The following is a 21,709-nucleotide window of genomic DNA, read 5'->3' on the forward strand; positions in this document are numbered from 1 at the left end:
AATATTCATTTATAGGAAGGGGAGTTAGGGATTGGAATAACTTACCAAGGGAGACGTTCAATAAATTTCCAATTTCTTTGAAATCATTTAGGAAAAGGCTAGGAAAGCAACAGATATGGAATCTGCCACCTGGGCGACTGCCCTAAATGCAGATGTATTGATTGATTGATTGATTGACTGGTCTGTTATCCAGGATCACCTTCTTATAGCCATTCCTGTCTGTACCGAGCTGTGCACTGAAGTCCCTGATGATGATTGCCTCTCTTCACTGATGGTCTTGTCTAGGTCTTCTAGAAACTTGTTCCTTTTATCTTGACTGCAACTTGTCAGAGGAGCATACACCTGCACCAGTGTCAGCTTCTCTTTCCGAAGTTTAACCCTAGATTACTAAGCTCTTCTATGAAGTGCGTTATCACTAAGCATTCGTCTACAAGACTACAAAAAAACCCTTCCATAACTCTTACAATTACTTTATTTAACACTAGAACCGCCGGAATATAGTATATACCTGGAACCACCGATGCAGTCATTTTGACCGCTATTGAAATTATTATAATTACGTTCTTGATACGCACGGTTACTCATTATTATCATTTTGCCTCTGTTTCTGTACATTGCTTTATGAATTTCAATATTTATTTATGTATTTATTTATTTATTTATTTATCAATAAAAATACACCACGCCCTCGTTACACTGTCATCAGAAACATGCCGCTTTGAATATGGAGTAAGTCCTGGATTTTCTTTCAAGGGGGTATGGCGAGCAGCCCAACCAGTTGTCGTCTTCCCAGTCTGCTACAGTCCACTCCATGATGCCATCAGGACCTAATGGCGCATTATCTGGCCAGGGCAGGCTTTTATCTTGGTTGTCGCGTCCCCTATAATACCATGCTTTACAAGTTGCTGTTTCTACGGCTATAATAGTATAATTGAAAACTCGTCAGTACACAGCCTATGTGAGGCATCGTTATAATTTGAATACGGTATAAATCAATGAATTTCACCAAACTCATTATGTTGATAGTTGTAATAATACTAATATCAACTTACCATCAGCCTGAACATTCCAGTGTGTTCTGAATCACTGCTTTCTGAGTTACCACTTGACTGGTAGTAATCTTCGTATGCATTTTCTCTTTATAGGTCCTTCATATCTGGACCACATTCTATATCTTCAGGAATATCATGCATTAGACTCATCAAATGATGGTTTATGAGACATGTTTACTGTACTGTGACGAGCTGACGAATGATAACATAATGAATACGTAGCAGAAATAATGCTGGTATAATTCATAATATATCCGAGTTCCGTTGTTGTGTTTTTGAACATTACTGTTGTTGATAGGATAATTATAAGTAGATGATTATATCTCAATGAGAGGTATGTGTTATAATACATTTTATTATGATAATTAATTCAGCAGTCAAAATGACTGCTCCAGTGGTAGTAGGTGTACCTGGTACCAACGCCCCATCCATTGATGCGAAGTTAATTATATTTGATACGGGTTTTTCAGAACACTAATCAAAAGTCACTGCAGTTCAATATCCTACAATAAAAACTGTAGTCAAAATTGAGTTTGGAAAATGTGGAGCGGTCATTTTGACCACATATGGCTCGATAGCAAACAGTACAATAAAACCGTGTCATTCTTTGTAGCTTTGAGGAACAATATGCACATATTTTCATTTTGCCAAGTTGTGCTTGGTCTGGCCTCTGTACTATAAGATTTTTATTGAGAATCTCGCAGATCATTCCACATAATAATCGCTGCAAAGTTGGTTGCGTAAGGTGGAGCTGGAGGTGAGGTCTATTCAGGTCACCGCTTAACAGCTCTGGGAATGCCCTTCTCGAGATATGTTTTTCTCACTTTCGGAGGATGTTGTGGCAGAACAAAATATATCTATTCACTAAGAACATATTGATCATAGTGAAGAATACACTCAGAGGCCAGCGCAGGGGCTTTCTACTGCAGTTCTTGTTGCAACACATTTGTACGAAAGAATCTGTTGCAACTTTTGTTTCATTATAAAATTCAATTGCTGCCGGTTTCCCACTAGTATCCCTTATTTCTATGTCCTCATGAGTAGTGGATAGCAGAATGACTTTCCCCTGCTTTGGTTTGTACGATACAAGAGTTTTTGGTCTATTAAAACAAAATATTGACGTGCTGATTTTTCGCTTCTTCACTTCAAGGAGCTCAGGAGGTATCTTGCATTTATTCTCTCTTATTGTTCCTATAACTGTCAGAGAGTGAGGTGGTTTCAAAAGGTTTTCAGCCAGTGGGACAGAGGTAACCAATTATCCATGGTTACATTTCTATTTGAACCATGGATGGTCACAGTCAGCTGTTTTACGAAATAATGAGTGAGAGATTGACCAGACATATTTGTATTTTACCCCAAATATGGCTTAGCATCAATCATATATTTGGTCCCAACGTCGTTCAACGTAACAATCTTAATTCCGTATTTTGTGGTTTTGTTGGGGATGTACATCTTGAAAGGACAATGTCCACAAAATCTAACAAGTTGTTCGTCAATGATTGTGTAACTTCCTGGCTTGTATGAGTCAAACAGTTCTTGATAAACTCATTCTACACTTCTCGAATGGCTGCAAACTTGTCACTCACTCATCTCTCTACCCTATTAGATTTATCATCGATTCTAAGACATTTCAAGAGAACATCAAAATGCTCACTTGACATTGTCACCTTATTTCTGTAACCATAGAAAGTTGTATCAAACAGCTCTCTTGTAGGAAGATGATTAGTTTTCATGGTCGCTGATAACACAAGTATACCAAAAACGTTGATTTCTTTCCTGCTTGTTTGATAAATTGTTGCACTAGCTGTAGCGTAGTTACAAGTCTGAACTTGTATTTCCTCATTCCTGTATTGTACCAGTTTATCTAAAATGAAATCGTTAAATAATAAAGAAAATGATTCCATGGGTGTTGAAACATTTCTGGCTTCTCCTAAAGGGGTTTGCTTTATATGAATCATGTTCTTAGCGGGTGTCCGGGTATCACAGTTTAATACAGATGTTGATTCCCAAAGGGAATTAAAAATATTTGTCCCGAATGAGTAAATTTATAATACCAATATAATGGTCCGTTATTGGACATTATAAATTTTCCAGCTAACTCATTCTTGGTTGCCTGCGTTTTGGAAATGAGACATAGCTCTCATAGTGCATTGGCACTGCTGGTGGCTTCAAGTAGCCTATGCAGTGGCCTCCACGGTATGCACTAGCCTTGCGTCTTGGGTGGTGTGCTAAGTCCCAACTGATGAGCCTAACTTAGCACACGAGGGCGAAACGCAGGCAACCAAGAATGAGTTAGCTGGAAAATTTATAATGTCCAATAACGGACCATTATATTGGTATCACAGTTTCTCGATGAAAGTGTTGACAATTTGTGTTTATTTCTCCCTTGTAGATTGGTCTTATTAGGGACTACAACATTCTGATACCTAGCACTGGAAACAATCAGGTTTGAATTGCTATTAGTTGAATCACGGTCCTCATCAGAGTATGTTGGTTCAGGATCACATCTTCTCTTTCTTCCCGGCTTGTCAGAATCATAGGAATCATCTAACTGTGGATTATATTCTGGGTCAGATTCTCTGTCAGTTAATTCAATGTCATCCTCTTCAAAGCCATACTCCAGTTCACTGCACGCCACTCTAGTTACTGCTGTGTTGTTGCCAGTGTTATCGACTTCTACCGGGTGAGTTGGCCGTGTGGTTAGAGGCACGCGGCTGTGAGCGTGCATCCGGGAGGGGTTCAAATCCCACTGTCGGCAGCCCTGAAGATGTTTTTCCATGGTTTCCCATTTTCACACCAGGCAAATGCTGTACCTTAATTAAGGCCACGGCTGCTTCCTTCCAACTCCTAGGCCTTTCCTATTCCATCGTCGCCATAAGACTTATCTGTGTTGGTGCGACGCAAAACCACTAGCATCTACTTCTGTCAAAAGTTGCAGTATTGAGTGTGAGTCATCTCTGATATTCTCTGCCATCTAAAATATATTTCAATTTTCTGGAGTGGCTTACCGATTTCAACACACAATTACACCTAATGGGAATGTAACAATGAAATTATATATTTCGATGTTAATAATGGAAGTGCTCATTGTTGCAGTGTGCAATAAGCTATTGTCTATTTTTAGAATATGCAAAGTATATAAATATTAAATAAATAAATAAATAAATGCTTAACTATGTATAAAATATAAAAGTAATGTTGTCACTAAGCATTCATACCTCAGACGACAGGGTTCCTGTAGAGACGGAATGAAGCAACGTACGGTGGCACAACTGTTCTCTGCAAGGTCAGGACTCAACAAAGGAAGCTAGAGAGAGATTGAAGCAAATAACTTTGTGGGAGGGGGAAGTGGAGCTACTAATATCTGCGCTCATTGTCCGGCAGATGAAATCTTAGTAATCCAGGGTTAACTGATGCTTTTATAATCATCTCATCAATGTAATGGATCTCTGTAATAACAATGAAGTCTTTTGCCAATATCAGTTCCACTTCATTTCTTTCTCATCTCTCTGTTGTTACCATTCCAGTAGAGGGTATAGTTCTTCCTCAACTTCTTCTTCCCTTTACCTTTCCATTTAGTTTCACTTAGTCCTTGGATTGATATTTTCATTCTCTCCATGATGTCCACTCTCTCCTCAAATTTCGCAGTCAAACACAATACAGTGATTATTCCTATTAGAGTTTGTTGTCTTCTTCTGAGTTGTCGCGTGCTGGCAGGGCCTGGCCTATCATCAGGCTGTATGTAATCATACCTGGTCTGCAGATGCTGTTGTCCACTCTGAATTCCTTATTTGCATCTAAGGTTCATGTAAGTTTTATTTCTTAATAACGAGAATTATTTATGCCAGGAAACACTTATCAAATGCCATTTCATAGTCAATGAAGTATATGTTCAAATTTTGGTTCCTGCTCATCATATGTCCTTAAAAAATTCATCTTGGGCACAAAGTCCTCAATGGAAACCAAACTGTGATTCTTGGATGTAGCCACAGACTACACCTTCTAGTCTTTCTTTATGATTTGAGCATGCTTTTGGATACACGAAGAACTAAACTCATTCTGTACATACTATAGTTGGCCTTTGATAAAGGTACCACTAAGGAGTTCCAAAATTTAGATGGCCAAATACCCTTTCCATAGATAATTTGAGATACAGTTTTTCAGTGATTATATCGCCAGCTGACTTGATGAGTTCAATAGGGAGTTTATTGATTCCTGGAGCTTTCTCATTACATAGTGATCTTCTTGCCAACTAAAATTAAATTTTAGTCACAGGTAAAGATGTTATACTATTATCTATCAGCTTCATTGTCCGTATTGATAATTTAAGCACACAAGTATGAAGGATTTTTCCACCTAATCAATACTTTTACAAAGTGCTTAAAATGATTTACATTAAAAAACAGTACCAGTTTTGCTGTTGGTGTACCTGCTTAACAGTGATTGTACATAATAAAACATTACTCATATATCTTAACATTAGTATTATATTAGAATAAGTAATTCTTGTTTAATTAATTTTGAGTAATGTTTTATTATGTACAGTCGCTATTAAGCAGGTTCACCAACAGCTGATGATGACCTATTTACAGATCGAAACCGGTACTGTTTTTTAATGTAAATAATTGTAAACATTTTGTAAAACAAAGTATTGATTAGGTGGAAAACTCATCCTTCATACTTGTGTGCAGGTGAAGATGTGACTAAACTTGTATGTGACTCAGTTGAACGTAAGTACTCATATACTTCATTGTACAGAGTCTTAATATATATTTCCCAGTGGTTCTTTACTTGTGGTTCATTAGTAATGATTGAGCCTTGGTTGTCATGCAATGCTGCAGTTCGAGTTCTATTTGGTAAATAAGATATTTTCAGTGCCAAGTTGCTCCTTTGTTGTCTCCCAAGTATTTCAGTATGGAATTAAATAATTCACTTCGAGTTCCTCTAGAGAAGGCCAGTCGTACCTTATGTGCTGAAGTGCTGCAGCACATTGTCTACTTGAAACATAAATTACTTTGATAATATTATCTACAATCAAATACAGTGCATTGAAAAAGATGCCAGCCAAAGAATAGGAAATCATTCAACTCCCCTTACAACCAGGTAACTAGTAGTGTGCTCCATGTCAGGTGGCTGTGAAGATCACAGCTCAGTGAGGATTTTCTAAGCTTTTTGCCAGAAAGCAGGAACTCTGCCTTTTGCAAATGCATGCTCAACTTTTCCAATGTGCTGTGGAAAGAACAGCCAAGATATCACTTCACAGCAAATCTTTGTTCAACCACAAAGAGGCAGCATTGGTCACCCCAGTATTTCAACTTTTCGACTGAAATGAGAATGTGGCAGGTGGCACCTTCTTGACTCAGCGGTAGTATTTAAGAGGGGATTGCTCAAAGCAAACAGAAAAAACACAATACTGTAGAGGAAGTCATCAGCTGTTCCGGCCAGGTCTTTTAATACTCCCAACTTGCCTATTCACTAGCCACATTTGTAAATCGATGAACTATAAAAAAAAAGAGGGTACTTTTTATGTTGTCAAAATAAGGACATGATATTGCGATTTCCTTTAATTACAAAATGTCTAGTTCATAAATTTCACTATAACAACATAACATGTAATTTTGCTGTGTGATATTGCTGGTTTTATTTCAGTGATTTTGATAACGTTGCGAAGTTCTGTTTTTGCACCCTCACACCAAGTATTTCTGAGTTTGTGAATGTTTTGTCATTGCAGGTGTTATTGTGTGTTTAATTAGATTTATATGAAGAATGTGTGTATGTGTTGGGGTTGTTTTGTGTATTTGTTCAGTATGAAAACTCAGTGGAGAGCCTCTTGAAAACCACATATGTTTCTAAATATTTTCATTTTTTGGAGGGGGGATGGGTTACAGCACACAGCTGATTTTCTACACCAGCTGTGTATTAGTCCAGATTATGCTTGAGGTATGTCAGGAAGAAATAGGAAAGAAAATTCATAAAGATGGAATGGTAATGTTGTCAGTAATTATAAAATGGTTGTCCTCTTTAGATACTGGTATCAAAATCTCTTTATTTGCAAATGAGGTGTCTACCTTGGTGGCAAATGGTACACTAAAATACATTATTGTCAAGCACTAAATTTTAAATTAACAAGAGAAGAATTTTTTTTTTCTAGAATACAATAATATACAATTTATGCTAACAATTTTTTTTCTATTAACCCTAGAACGGTCGGGCTGGGTCTGTGTGACCCAGTAGTACGCATTTTCGTAATAGCTACAAGGTCGAAGCACCTACAGGTTTGGAGTGCCCTATAGCTTCCTGAAACATTCTTCAGAATGCGCTGCAGCAGTAAACCGGAAGCTTCATCAACGAGTCTTTGTCTATAACCGTCGCAAAGTAGTCATGGGTCTCTCAAACCCGGCCCGACCGTTTATGTAACGTTTGTGTTCCAACATACTAGTGGATTTTGCGTGTGATATATTAGTTCCTTTTAGGTTTTGTGGAGTGTACATTGTATAATTATTGAACAGACAATAGAAATCATTATACAGTAGAAAATTTAACAATGGCATCACGAGCAACTGTGTCTAGGCAGGAAATAGAGAGGATTTTATGTGACGAAGACTATGAATTTGATGATTCTGATGCTGACCCAGATTTCGTGATGAACAGTGAACATGATTCTAATAGTGAATTAAGTGACGGTATTGGGGAAGAAACAGATAATATCAACATTCCAAACATCCGCGAAGCCACTATTTCCAACAACAGTGCTTATAATGCTCCAGGCACAAGCTGCAGGTACGTTCCAGATGAGGGTAATCCCTGTCGTTATTTTGTTGGTAAAGACAATAAGACTAAATGGAAGAAAGACAAATTCCCACAAAATGTCCGCACACGAAGCCACGATTTAGTTTCCACTCATTTACCAGGACCTGTAAGGGATGCTATGAATGTGCACACTCCATTAGAATCGTGGTCATTATTTTTCAAGGAACCTCTTACAGACTTGGTAGTTGGTGCAACTAATATATTTATACGATCTGTTACATCTAACTACAAGAGTGACCCAACAATGTGCAGAGAAACTACAAACAAAGAGATCATGGCTTATTTTGGTCTCTTATATCTTGCTGGCACATTACATGGAAGTAAAATGAATGTTGAGGACTTTTGGGATACAGACGGAACAGGAATTGAAATATTTAGAGCTGGTATGTCTCTGAAAAGGTTCAGGTTTCTTACACGTGTTATTCGCTTTGATGATATCCATTCACGGAATGAAAGGAAGTGTAAAGATAATTTAGCAGCACTTACGGAGCTCTTGGACCTCTTTGTACTGAACTGTAAGAAGTATTACTCACTTTCAGAATTTGTTACTATCGATGAAATGCTAGTACCATTTCGAGGGAGGTGCCGATTTCGGATGTATATCCCCTCTAAGCCATCAAAATATGGTATAAAAGTCTTCTTGATGGCTTGTGCTAAGAGCTATTACGTTAAAAACTTAGAAGTTTATGCTGGAACTCAACCAGAAGGCCCATTTCATGTTAGTAATAAGCCTGATGACGTTGTCTTACGACTAGTGGAACCAATAAAAGGTAGTGGTCGAAATGTAACAGTAGATAATTGGTTCACCTCTTACAGCCTTACGAAGAAACTTCTAACAGAAAACAAACTTACGCTTGTTGGTACTTTGAGGAAAAACAAGTGTGAAATACCAGGGGAATTCCTTGCAAAGAAATCAAAAGAACAATATTCAAGTATGTTTGGATTTCAGGAGGAGGTTACTATGGTGTCGTATGTGCCAAAACGTAACAAATGTGTAATTCTACTTTCCTCTATGCATCACACGGCAGAAATTTATGAAGAAAATGGTGTCAAAAGGAAGCCAAAAGTCATCACTTGCTACAATGACACCAAGGGTGGCGTTGATGTAGTGGACGCTATGAGTGCAGAATATACAGTTGCTAGAGGAACAAGGCGCTGGCCATTATGTTTATTCTTTGCTGTACTGAATATTGCTGCCCTAAATGCATATGTTACGCTAAAATCCAACCTTGTGGTTATGAAAAGGCGTGTGTTCCTCAAGGAGCTTGCAAAATCACTTGTGCAACCGTACATGGCAGAGCGAGCACACCAAAGTTTTCTGCCTCGAGAAATTCGACTTCTGGCTGCGAGACTTTCGGGGGAAGCTATTGAAAATAGAGAATTGCCGGAGCCTGGGAAAAGAGGTAGATGTCATATGTGTAAGGACAACAAGACAAAATACTTCTGCAAGATCTGCAAAGTTTGGGTTTGCCTGACACATGCGGAAATGTTGTGTGTAAACTGCGTTAACAATTGAGGAACTTCACCCGAGTGTAATTGGTTAAAATATTGAACCTAAGCCACTTTTTCTTAGGCATTTGGATAACAAATACATTCATTTGCATAAAACAGTATTGTTAAACTGACATATCAAGTGGACTTTATTTGTCGCGATTTTTTTATAAACATTACTTTTTCCAGCTAAAATTTTAAGCTTATCTTCCTTTTAAGTTCTTTTTATCAATAAAACAATGCAGAAATATAAAATTGAGTTAAAGTTATTGAGAACATTCTATAATAATATTCAATGTATTATATTGTAAAAATAAATAATTTTAAAAAGCTTTATAGACGTTTAGGTTTTGGGTCTACCAGACTCAGCCCGACCTTTCTTGTTACATTTTCCACCCGACCGTTCTAGGGTTAAACAAACAGATCATCCTTAATAAATTTATATTGTTTACAAAATTCTACTTATAATATCTCCTATACTTACAAACATAGTCAATTCATATACAGTATGTGGAATTACTTCAAATAATACTATGCAACTGGTATAAGATTAAAATTTACATTGCATTTATTTACTTTTCGTTTTTTTTTTACCCATTTTGGAACCTAAGTAGCATAACAACCTGCTGCATCTTAACCAGAGCCCCCTTTTGCCACCACTTTTCAGAGTTCCTGAAGGGCCTTCACAGCTACCGTAGGGCCCTCGAAGTCCCCGCTGTACTTCACCCCTACAGGCAGTCCCCTACTTTGGCTGTGCAAACTCCATGGACCAGGGGATGGAATTAATTTTCTTTTTAACACACATTTTTTACTTACAATAGCCTGCACTGGTCGAATGCCCTCTAACATTTCATTTATTTTCCCTGTTGATGTTTATTCTCTTCTTGAATACCTGTACAGATTTTGGAAAAAGATCAAACACTACCCCTGGTAAACTGTTCCACTCCTTCACGCCCTTCCCAGTTAATGAAAATTTACCCCAGTCGCTTCTGCTAAAATTCCTTCTAATTTTATACTTGTGGTCAGTTCTGCCAATATAATTATTTTCCAACTGAAGCCTCTCACAGATTTCTCCCCATGCTTCTTCTCCTGTATAGGCTCTATATAATCCTATAAGTCTAGTTTTCTCCCTTCTCTTACTTAAAGTTTCCCACCCAAGTTCCTCTAACATTTCTGATACACTACTGTTTCTCCTGAAATCCCCTGTTACAAATCTTGTTGCTTTCCTCTGCACACTATCTATTTCCTTTATTAGGTATTCTTGGTGAGGATCCCAAACACTGTTTGCATATTCCAATAATGGACGAACCATACTTAAGTAACTTTTTTCTTTTAATTCTTTGTTGCATCCTTTAAGTAGCCTCATTATGACATGTAATGATCTGTATGCTTTTCCAACAATGTCATCAACATGACCCTTCCAGTGCAAATTACTTTCAAATCTCACACCTAAGTATTTGCACTTGCCATCTTTTGGGATAACTACCTCATCCAAAGTATATTCAAATTCAATTTTAAAGCTCCTGTTTGTAAATGTAACAGTTGATTTGCCTCCATTAACCTTCATATTATTTTCTTCAACCCACTGTTGGATACTTTCAAGGTCCCTTTGTAATTCTGAACAATCCTCAATGTTATTTATTTCCCTATAAACAATTATATCATCTGCATATAATCTTATTTTTGATGTTATATTGTTCCCTAAATCATTTGTGTATATTAAGAAAAGTAACGGACCGATTATACTAACCTGTGCGATTCCCTTCCAAACTTTCTCTTCCTGTGATATATTATTTCCTACTTTGACTTTCTGAACCCTTGAATTTAGAAATGTTCTTATCCAACGTATAACCCTTACGTCCAATCCTATTCCCTCCAATTTCTTTAATAATATTCCATGTTCCACTCTATCAAAGGCTTTGGAAAGATCTATGGCTATGCAATCTAACTGGCCTCCTGAATCCAACTGATCTGATATGTCCTGCTGAAATCCAACCAGTTGTGCCTCACAAGAAAATTTCTTTCTAAATCCATACTGGCTCCTCATGAACCAATTTTTATCATCACATATCCCTCTGATGTACTTTGATATTAAACTCTCCAGTATTTTACAAACTATACTGGTCAGGCTGATTGGTCTGTAGTTCTCTGGTTTCCTTTTATCACCCTTTCCTTTATAAATTGGTATTATTATAGATTCCTTCCATTCTTTTGGTATTGCACTATTATTTATGACATAGTCAAAGAGAAATTTTAAATAAGGCACTATGTACCACCCCATTGTCTTTAATACCTCCCCAGTAATTTGATAACTTCCTGCTGCTTTTCCTTGCTGAAGCAGTTGGATTTCTCTGAAAATATCTTCATTTGTGAATGAGGTGCTTCTTGTTTTCCTCTGTGTCTCTCCCTCTCTATCTTCTGTTACTGTTTCCAACTCCTGACAATCTTCTACTGAATCTCTGAATTCCCTACTAAATAGATTTGCTTTCTCAGTATCTGTTGAATAGTGTTCACCCCCTTATCCCACCATTGTAGGAATTTGGATTCCTTTTCCTTTTTGATTCCTAATATATGAATACATCTTTTTCCATTTCCCTTTGTGGTCATTACCCTCTTGAAGTATGCCATTCATATATTTCTCTTTTGTTTCCTTTTTCACTCTATTCAGTTCCCTCATTAGCTGTTTGCTAGTTTCTCTATTCTCCCTACCCTCTTTGATTTTCCTGTTTACTATTCTACATTTTCTTTTTAATTTCCTTATTTCCCTTGTATAATAAACAGGGTCTGAGGTCATTTTACCCTTCTTAACAGGTACAAATCTCTTCTCTCCTTCCCAAATGATTCCTTTAAATTTAGCCCAAAGTGTATCCACATTACTCCCTTCATTTATCCAACAACTGAATTGTGATTTAAGGTAAGTCCCAAATTCATCAACTTTAGTTTTTCTGTATAATTTCTTGTCTTGTGTGACCCTCTTATTAAGCATTTTTGGTACAAGTCCTACATCCATTATTACAGCCTTATGGTCACCTATTCCTTCAATTACCTCAGTTTTATCAACAATCCCATGGTTTAACCAAGAATACATCTAGCAAGTTGTTGAGACGAGTCGGTTCTTGTACTACTTGTGTAAATCCTCCCTCCCAAATTAACTTATTTGCCAGTTTCTGTTCATGGGCTTCACTTGCAGCTCCATTCCATTCAACTTCAGGCAAGTTTAGATCTCCCCCAATTATTACCATATCATTATTATTGTTTTTATGAGTATAATCTATTATTTTCTCAAATATTTCCATGTCTCTTTCCTCTCTTCCAGGCCTATATGTTCCTATAATTCCCACCTCCTTCATATTATCATAAAAACTAATTTTATCCCTAATATTTCATCCCTTTCATCGGTAAACCATTCATGTGAACAATAAGTTTCCTTCACCAGAATAAACACCCCCCCCCCCCCACCCTTTTTATCTCCTCGGTCTCTACGATAGACTGTATACCCTTCTGGAAATACTTTTCTATTACCCACCCCTTCTCTCAACCATGATTCTACTCCTATCACCACATCAGTCTCATAAGATTCCATCATTGTACTGAATTTTATTTGTTTATTTACTACACTCTGACAGTTTACCAAGAGCAATCTCAGACCCCCTTCCTCCCTAAAACTTGGCTGTTGCAATTGGGTAACATTTGACTCATGAGTTGAGAACATCCCTGGAACCCAGATCTTTGCACATAGATCTTGATTTAAGGATCTGGGTTTTCTGGCAAGTTTCCCTGTATACCGGTATGCCAATTTAGTGGTATGGGTTTTCTTAAGTCCATATTAGTTTGCAAATCTCTGTTGATAATTGTAGCAATTTGTCTACAGAGAGTTGCTTTTCCATTACCATTCAGATGTAACCCATGCCTAGTGAACATTTGCCTGCCAGGACCTAAAGTATCTACTACATAGACATTTCTAAAACTCTTACTTAATCTCTTGATTTTTATATTTACATCATGTACAGCTTTGTTCACACACGAGTCTTCTATAAGGTCATACCTGGGTGGCACATTAACTACAATTACTTTTGAGTCAGGCAGTTTCTAAATCTTACCTCTGAGGGTCGTAATTAGTTCCTCACCTTCATTTGCAGCAATGTCATTTGTACCACTCCTTCTCTAACACAGGATCACAACTTGAAAGGACGTCTTCAGTTTTGGCACCTGGTTTTATTAGTCCTGAATCCTCAGTTTCTGGATTATGCAGCTCATCCTTGATGCCTTCTGCCATACCCCGCCCTTGACTGTCTGCGTAGAGGTGAATTTTTGGCGATCTTGACTTCCGGTTGGTTTTCTTCTTCTGTAGGTTACCTCCACTGGATTTAAAATTATTCGGAAAACTTGATGTGTCTTCTTCTGGAACTTGTTGCAATGACTGAAATCTATTTTGGCACTGCAAAGAGTTTTTTCCCGGTTTTAAGTTGTACATAGTTTCTCCCATATGTTTAACATTAGGCCTAAAATGGCTACGCGTCACTTCCGTCCACGGCGTTCTTCTCCACTGTCTTCTTTATCACAAATCAGAAGACAACAGAGAGGTTTTGGAATTTTATCAGAAGTGTGATACAGATAAATTAGCTGATTGTATCCTTAAAGACCTTGAAAGTGTTGGTGTATGTGAACAGAAACATAGTTTTTTTGCTAGTGGCTTTACGTCGCACCGACACCGATAGGTCTTATGGCGATGATGGGATAGGAATGGTCTAGAAGTTGGAAGGAAGCGGCTGTGGCCTTAATTAAGGTACAGCCCCAACATTTTCCTGGTGTGAAAGTGGGAAACCATGGAAAACCATCTTCAGGGCTGCCGACAGTGGGATTCGAACCCACTATCTCCCGGATGCAACCTTACAGCCGCGTGCTTCTAACCACACAGGCAACTCACCCGGTAAACATAAATTAATATTGCACAATTACGATGGGCCTAATGTAAAGACAAACTTATCAGGTGGGTGGTGTTGCTAAATGCTGTGTCAGTTAATAGAAATGTGCATATTTTGTTTCGAAAACTTGAAGGGACATACACATTCATTTCCACCTTTGAACAAATAGCAAAAAGGAGACTACCCTGCTCACTTGCTACCAGATGGAACTTTCATTCCTAAACTGTACACATTCGAGCTCTTTAGGCCTTTTAAAACATTAAATATCTACCATTCTGCCCCAGTGTGGTAGCAAGCTTGTAAGTTTGATTGATTGATTGATTGATTGATTGATTGATTGATTGATTGATTGATTGATTGATTGATTGATTGATTGATTGCCACACTTTTTCCAAGCATTGGTGGCTAGTGTGCCATTGAATCCCCATCGCAAGCCTTCCTTGTAGGGAAATGCAATGACTGTACAATAGGGTAGTTATGTACCTCCACTACCGGGCGAGTTGCCCGTGCGGTTAGGGGCGCACAGTTGTGAGCTTGTATCTGGGAAATAGTGGGTTCGAACCCTACTGTCGGCAGCCCTGAAGGTGGTTTTCTGTGGTTTGCCATTTTCACACCAGGCAAATGCTGGGGCTGTACCTTAATTAAGACCACGGCTGCTTCCTTCCCACTCCTAGGCCTATCCCATCCCATCGTCACCATAAGACCTAACTGTGTCGGTGTGATGTAAAAAGAAAATTGTAAAATGTACCTCCACTTGTATAAATTGCAATCAAATTAAATTAGGTTTACTTCTGGGAACTTAATTTTTGAAGTAAACAATTGTTTGGAGTTTATTTTAAGTGGTGGCAAAAAATTGCATATTTAAATACCATCTTGCTTGCATCAGGGCATACAACACTTAAGGGAATCAGTTTCACTTTTTTGGTTTTTTTATTTATTCATAATATTATGTTATAAGTAGAAATTCCTTTTGGTCAGTTGTAGAATAGATATGTTATGTTATGCTCTTGAGGAATGTTCTTGCAATGAGGGAAAATTATATTGATCTGAATGTTCAAGAGGGTGCTAAAAATGGGATGAAGTGAAGTGAAACTGAGAGTTCAGACCAATGGATACAGTACAAGCAATAGAAACATGTGACATTATTTGTAGATCAAGGGAAGTTTTAAATTCACTGGCCATCTCACTGCAGCTTCTTTGTTTCATCTAAGAATATTTCACCAATATGATTCTAATGCAACATGTGACAAGTGTTTAATATTTCACTTGAATCTGAATAAAACCAGTAAAATATCAATTTTAAAGATACTAGAAACAGATTTACCCATCATTTACAGCACCAAAGTGTTTTGTTCTATGTCTGGTTTCATAGGTCAACATGAAAGATACCTTCAGTGAAGGACTGAAGTTGATCATCATCACCATCATCTTTATGAAACTGTGGGTAATATGTTTATTTTCTTCCTCAAAATTTTGATGGAAATATATTACCCAGTGATGAATTTTCATAAAACACAGTAACATATCTGATCTCATAATATGAAGTTTAAATTCTTCACAGTTGTGTATACATGAATTCTAACTCTTCAGAGTCTTTTTTTTGATAAATACCTACTGTACTTGATGATAAATTAATGTCTGATGTTTCAGGGCCATGGGGTCCATGTAGTGCAACATGTGGTTCAAGACCTGCCTTCAAATGGCGGGAAGTTCGGTGTGAAAATATCATGACAGGTCGAGCTATGGATGGGTGCAATATTCTTATGAAACCTGATGTTCGAGAAGCCTGTAACTTGCCTGCATGCCCTGCAGGAGAAGGTAAATATTTGCATCCAAGAGTTAAGAGTAAAATGCAGCAGAAGTAAGAGTGATTTTGTTGTACATATCTTTTCAAATTTGTTCACTGAAGGCACTTTTGGTGACAGACAACATGAAGGTGTGTTTCAGAACTGTACCGAACTTTCACATAAAATATAAGTTTATATTTATAAATATTTACAATATTTGTTAACATACAACAAGAGTAGACTAAAGGCAGTTTGGTAGGTAAGATGAAATTGAGGAGCCTGGCACAAGTTAGTGGAAGCAATGTCAGACTCGGCTGGGGAAACCATGCTCTCAAGCTGAGAGTCTCTGGTCAGTTGTCTCTTACAAAATGCAGGGGAGACCATGGATGACAAAATGGGTTATCAATTTATGTCTAAGAAGTCAACAAACTGATAAAGTAAACAGTAGAATACCTGAATGAGCACAGTCTGTTTGTACTTAACTGCACCCAATTAATTGTGGTGAAGAATTTTGTAAAGGTTAACAATCACACTAACCGTAATTGACACTACATGGAGAGGGTTAAGATTGAGTTATCAAACTAATATCTGTGTGATTTTGAAACATGAGGGTTTGAAATAATCATGAGATGTGCAAAAGAGACTATTTGAAGTAAAATGTCACAAATGTTTGCAATTTAAAATATGCCTACTATCTCAATTAAGGAAGTGGGAATGTTTTTATACCTGGAGAAAAAAAGTTACTAAACAAACTCTGGAGCCCTTAGCAATTAGTGCAAGTGGCATGAATCACTCACAATTAAAATATAATCTATTGTTATGAATAAAACACTGTTTTATCGATCTAATTTAATTCAGGATGACCCAATAAGTAACACACAAACATATATACACGTACATGCATAAACAATTACAATTTATTTATTTATTTATTTATTTATTTGTTTGTTTATTTACTTGTTTGTTTGTTTGTTTGTTTATTTATTTAATTTATTTATAATATAATATAATATAATATAATATAATATAATATAATATAATATAATATAATATAATATAATATAATATAATATAATATAATATAATATAATATAATATAATATAATATAATATAATATAATATAATATCATATAATATAATATATATTATTAAATATAATATAATATAACAGCGGCATGCACTGAACCCCAACTAGCATTTACATTTTCTTTATTATTCCTTAAATTGTTTCTTTATCAAGTTAAAAATCCTAAACTGCGAAGTTAAGGCAAGTACAGGTGTCTCAATAACCCGTTCGCTTTACCGCAGTCCAGATCTCTCCAGTGAGCTGAGTTTCTTTACCTGCATAAAAGAGAGCTACCACAGCAAAATTCAAGTCACTTGGTTGATGCATGAGCTTCAAGCCTCCTTCTCATCGGTTGGTGGGTTGGTAGCTGTTAGCCTCGCTCGAGATTAAGAGCACCTTACGGCAGCAGAGCAGCTAGCTTGGCTACACGTTAGTTGTTATAGTTAGCACTCAAAGTGTTCAGCACCACACACCAGAGGCTACAAGAAAAAACAGTACAGCCACTTGCAGATAGTCTTGCTAATAGAAATAGCCATTTTATGAAATCAATTGTAATAAATGTATTTATTTTATTTTTTGATTTCGGTGTGTATGAAGTTTTTGGTAGTGATTCATTGATGGCACTTGTAGAGTATGTTTATCGATGCACACGGAAAAATATTTAGGTTGCCCAGCATAAATACGGAGCCAAGTGGAAGTAAAATAATTTTGTATTTGCTTGCTCTGTATGAGTGGGTTTGCCTGTAATTGTGGTATATTGTGAGTTTTTGTAGCCTTTTCCTGTACCTCTTTTCTTGTAGTGGGCGAGTGTGAAATTGGCCCGTAAACTGAGCGATGATTATAGGTGATGGTTTTGCGAGTTCTGTGATATTCTTTGTGAATATAACAGTGACGTCGTGAGAAATATTTCTCCTCATTTGTTGTTGTTGTACCTATGCTCAGTAATCCAGTGAAACTGTAAAACTTTGGCAACGGTAAAATACCTGCTAAGTTTTGCTCATTCAGTTAAGGTTAGCCTTTTTAAGTTAAAAAAACCAAGAAGTTAGTACCCACTTTTCAAAGCATCAGTGGGTGAAACTTGAAATACATTTTTTTAAATCTGCTGTAGCTTAAACTGTGATGGTGCCGTCACTGTCGTGAATACCAATTTGGAAATATATGGGAGTATCTGGTTTAAAATATTCTTATTCTGGTGAGTTATAATAAATTTCTTCAATATTTATTAATTAATTATCTGTTTGTTTGTTTGTTTGTTTGTTTGTTATATTGCCTCTTAGTTATCGAGTGAGTTTATAAAATAGTAATGTTGGCTTTAAGAGGGAGATGGGGCTGCTATTGTTTTTAAAAAAATAATTTGCTGCTGGAGTAACAAATGTGTTTACCGCACGCCACTGCTTTATAATTTCCTATCTCTTCCTCATTATCCCTCCTTACGTGAATATCATTAACTCCTAACAGATCCAGATGCATCCTCATTGCTGACTCAGCCAGTTTTACACTCTTTCTTCCATAAGTCCCATTAATATTGATAGCTCTCTATCGAATTCCATTTGACAAGTGTCAAATGGAAGTGGGACTCCGCGTTACTCCCATAGGTTGAAGGACTGCTTAAAATGTTCTGATCTTGATCAATTCTGTGAAGCAGGATGCTACTCTGCTTACACATAGTCCTAGTGAGGATCTTTCCTCTAATGGGTTAGGGACAATTTTTACCAGAAAATATTGTAACATGTAGGTGTAGCAGGTAAATATATAAATACATGACTGTTAGCATTTACTCCTATACTTATCAACTAAAACTTATGACTATACAATTACACAGACACACAATCACTCTAGTTAGTGCACTCTCTCTCTGTATTCTCACTGTTCAGTCTCACTAGTTATTCAGTCTAGCATTTACAAGTTAAAAACAATTACACTACATACACACTTCTGCAATTGTCACTTTGACCCTAGGGCAGTTCACGATTAAATTCACTGTACCACAACAGCGACTGTATGTGTGCAATACAATTCTCACCGGTTTGTACATTGCACACTGTTCGCACACACACGGTATCAATATCCAATATCGGTATCCATATCCAAGGCCATAATATTTTAATTTTCTACTTTGCATTGTCCCTTAAATAGGGATGCCAGCCCTTCCAGATACTTCAAGAGAGTAGAAGCCCTCGAAAATCTCTGGAAGTCAAATGCTCTGGGTCCCTATCGAGCTGTCGGGGAGGCCTACGACTAGTGACTACAGTAGGGGTGGTATCCGAGCCTGTTCTTGCACACATAACTTGTCCCTGACTGGTCACTAGTAGTGGCAAGAGGGCGGGGCTTACTTGGTGATGTCACTTGCGACTGAAGCTAGGCTAACTTGCTCCTCCCAAAGCGGCACATTATAATGGTGGATGCCACAATATCATATGATTACTATGGGTTCCATATTGAGTTTCCATAAATCAATGTGGAACCAAATATCATAACATATCTGTCAAGGAACAAAATTTGAAATATCAAGTGATGAAAGACATCATACTCCTGTAGGACTTGCAATTTACTGGGAACTACATATGATATTTTAGTGATATAGCAGTTGATTCCCATAGGGAATCTGAAATATTTGTCCCAAATGAGTAAATTTATAACACCAATATAAACGGTAGCTGGAAAATTTATAATGTCCAATAACGGACCATTTATATTGGTATTGATATTTTAGTGTTCTTTGTTTTTTTCTCATTCTGCTAAAGGCTGATAGGAGTTAGGGGCGTGGCATAATAGTTCACAATCAACTGCTCTTCACAGCCACAGTATTAACAATTTTGTTTAGAATGTACTGTTCTCCTCTGTTATTTGTTATTTTACATACCAATAGTTATTACCTAATCTATTCCACTAGAAGTTGTTAGATTTGGAGTTTTCTAATATTATTTCACTAGTATTTGGAATACCTAAAGCTTTCTTCCATTTCCACATCAATATCCAAGACCATAATATTTTTATTTTCTACTTTGCAGATGATGCAGAAAGCTGTGAAGATAAACTTTTACCTCGGCTATGTGCATCACTTCGAACTCGGTGTAACTGGTGGTATATGAAAGCTAAATGTTGTCGAACATGTATGGGGAGGTAGCACCCAGTGAAGGTGCCATGAATTTTGGCACTGTACAAAATGAACTGACATGTACTGTAATTGTATAAATAATGAAGAATTTCTTACAAGCTTTCTTTGATCACTACATGTAAAATAATGGACTATGTTATTTTATTAGATCTAGCTAAAATGTCAAAGAATTATATCACATTAAAATATTTTGTTTTTGTCAACTTCAGTTTAAAAAAATTGTTAATAAATGGATAAAGTGTTCTGAAACACCCACCAAAGATTTCAGCCATATTTCTGAGGTAAACTTGAGACATGTATAAAAGTAAAGCAGCTTACATAACTTATTCAAATGAGTTTATGGGGACTTATTTGATAGATACAATAAAAAGATGTATCAACTGACACGAACATTTCTAAAATGTTTTGTTATTTGTACAGTAATATTCATTAAAATTAAAATTATTTTCTTTTACAAGAGTGTACAAATCATACATGACTGTAGCTTTTTCTAATACCTGTAATAACAGCTAGCAGATAAAAGTCAGAGAGTTGTATGTAGTTAATCTGTGGATATAAGAGGCTACGTTAAGAAAAATGTACATATAGGGTAAAAATATTGAATCTATAGGATATAATTAAAATAGATGTATGAATGCAATGCTAACTAATAAATTTACTCAAAAATATCTTATGATTTTTATTAAATAAGAAAATCAACTCAGAAGAATTTTGTTTTAATAATTTAAATCACATTAGAACCATTACCATGGATTTAGCCCTTTAAAAGAAGGAAGCATGGAACAAATACAGTCATAATAAAGAATTTATTGCAGCCGAATTGCCATAATGGTACATATACCATATGACATATTCCATTTAGAATTTGACCTGTATAGTAATGTAGCATATTTACATAGTATTGAGCAGTCATGTCACTTCTTGCTATATTCCACTATTGACCTCGTTTGATTTGGGCATGTGTTTATGTGGTAAGTTTCGCACATATTGTTACATAGTTCACACACAAAATTTTCAGCTGGGTCATGAAACACTTTTCAGGAGCAGATCCTGTGGTGGAATCCATAAACTGCAAGCCTGGTCATGACTTGCCTTGTTTCATAGAGGGGCTGCATGCATCTTCTGTCTAGCATTGCATTTGTTATGTGGAATTTCATCAGTATGTCCCGCTTTTTATTCTGTAGATCTTGGAGCAGCTTGTTGTAACTTTCCATACTCGATAGTAGTAGAGTTATCTATAGATCCTCTATTAGGAACGTTTCATTTGCAATCTTGTATACCAGACTGGATTTGGTTGTCTTCTATACACCGAGGACTGGTGTAAAACAAAAGGTAAAGGTTTTCATCTATTCAATACTTATTTGCTGTAACCTTAAAAAGTTACATATATTTGTTGAAACTAGATCCGGTCTTACTAGAGACCATCATTAGTCAAAATCAAAGTAAAGGCAAGACATGG

At 36.6% G+C, this 21,709-nt stretch overlaps 1 protein-coding gene across 1 annotated transcript in view; it reads left to right on the forward strand.

Moving 5' to 3' along the window:
- LOC136858267 (A disintegrin and metalloproteinase with thrombospondin motifs 7) overlaps positions 1-20,918 on the forward strand; it is an 852,495-nt gene extending 831,577 nt beyond the window's left edge. The window contains exons 18-19 of the mRNA XM_067137673.2: positions 15,929-16,096; positions 20,144-20,918. Of these exons, the coding sequence (XP_066993774.2) occupies positions 15,929-16,096; positions 20,144-20,259 (284 nt within the window). The 3' untranslated portion in view covers positions 20,260-20,918. The remainder of the gene's footprint in view (positions 1-15,928; positions 16,097-20,143) is intronic.
- The last annotated feature ends 791 nt before the right edge of the window (positions 20,919-21,709 follow it).

The sequence above is a fragment of the Anabrus simplex genome, chromosome 1, assembly GCF_040414725.1.
Source record: "Anabrus simplex isolate iqAnaSimp1 chromosome 1, ASM4041472v1, whole genome shotgun sequence".
Lineage (NCBI taxonomy): Eukaryota > Metazoa > Arthropoda > Insecta > Orthoptera > Tettigoniidae > Anabrus > Anabrus simplex.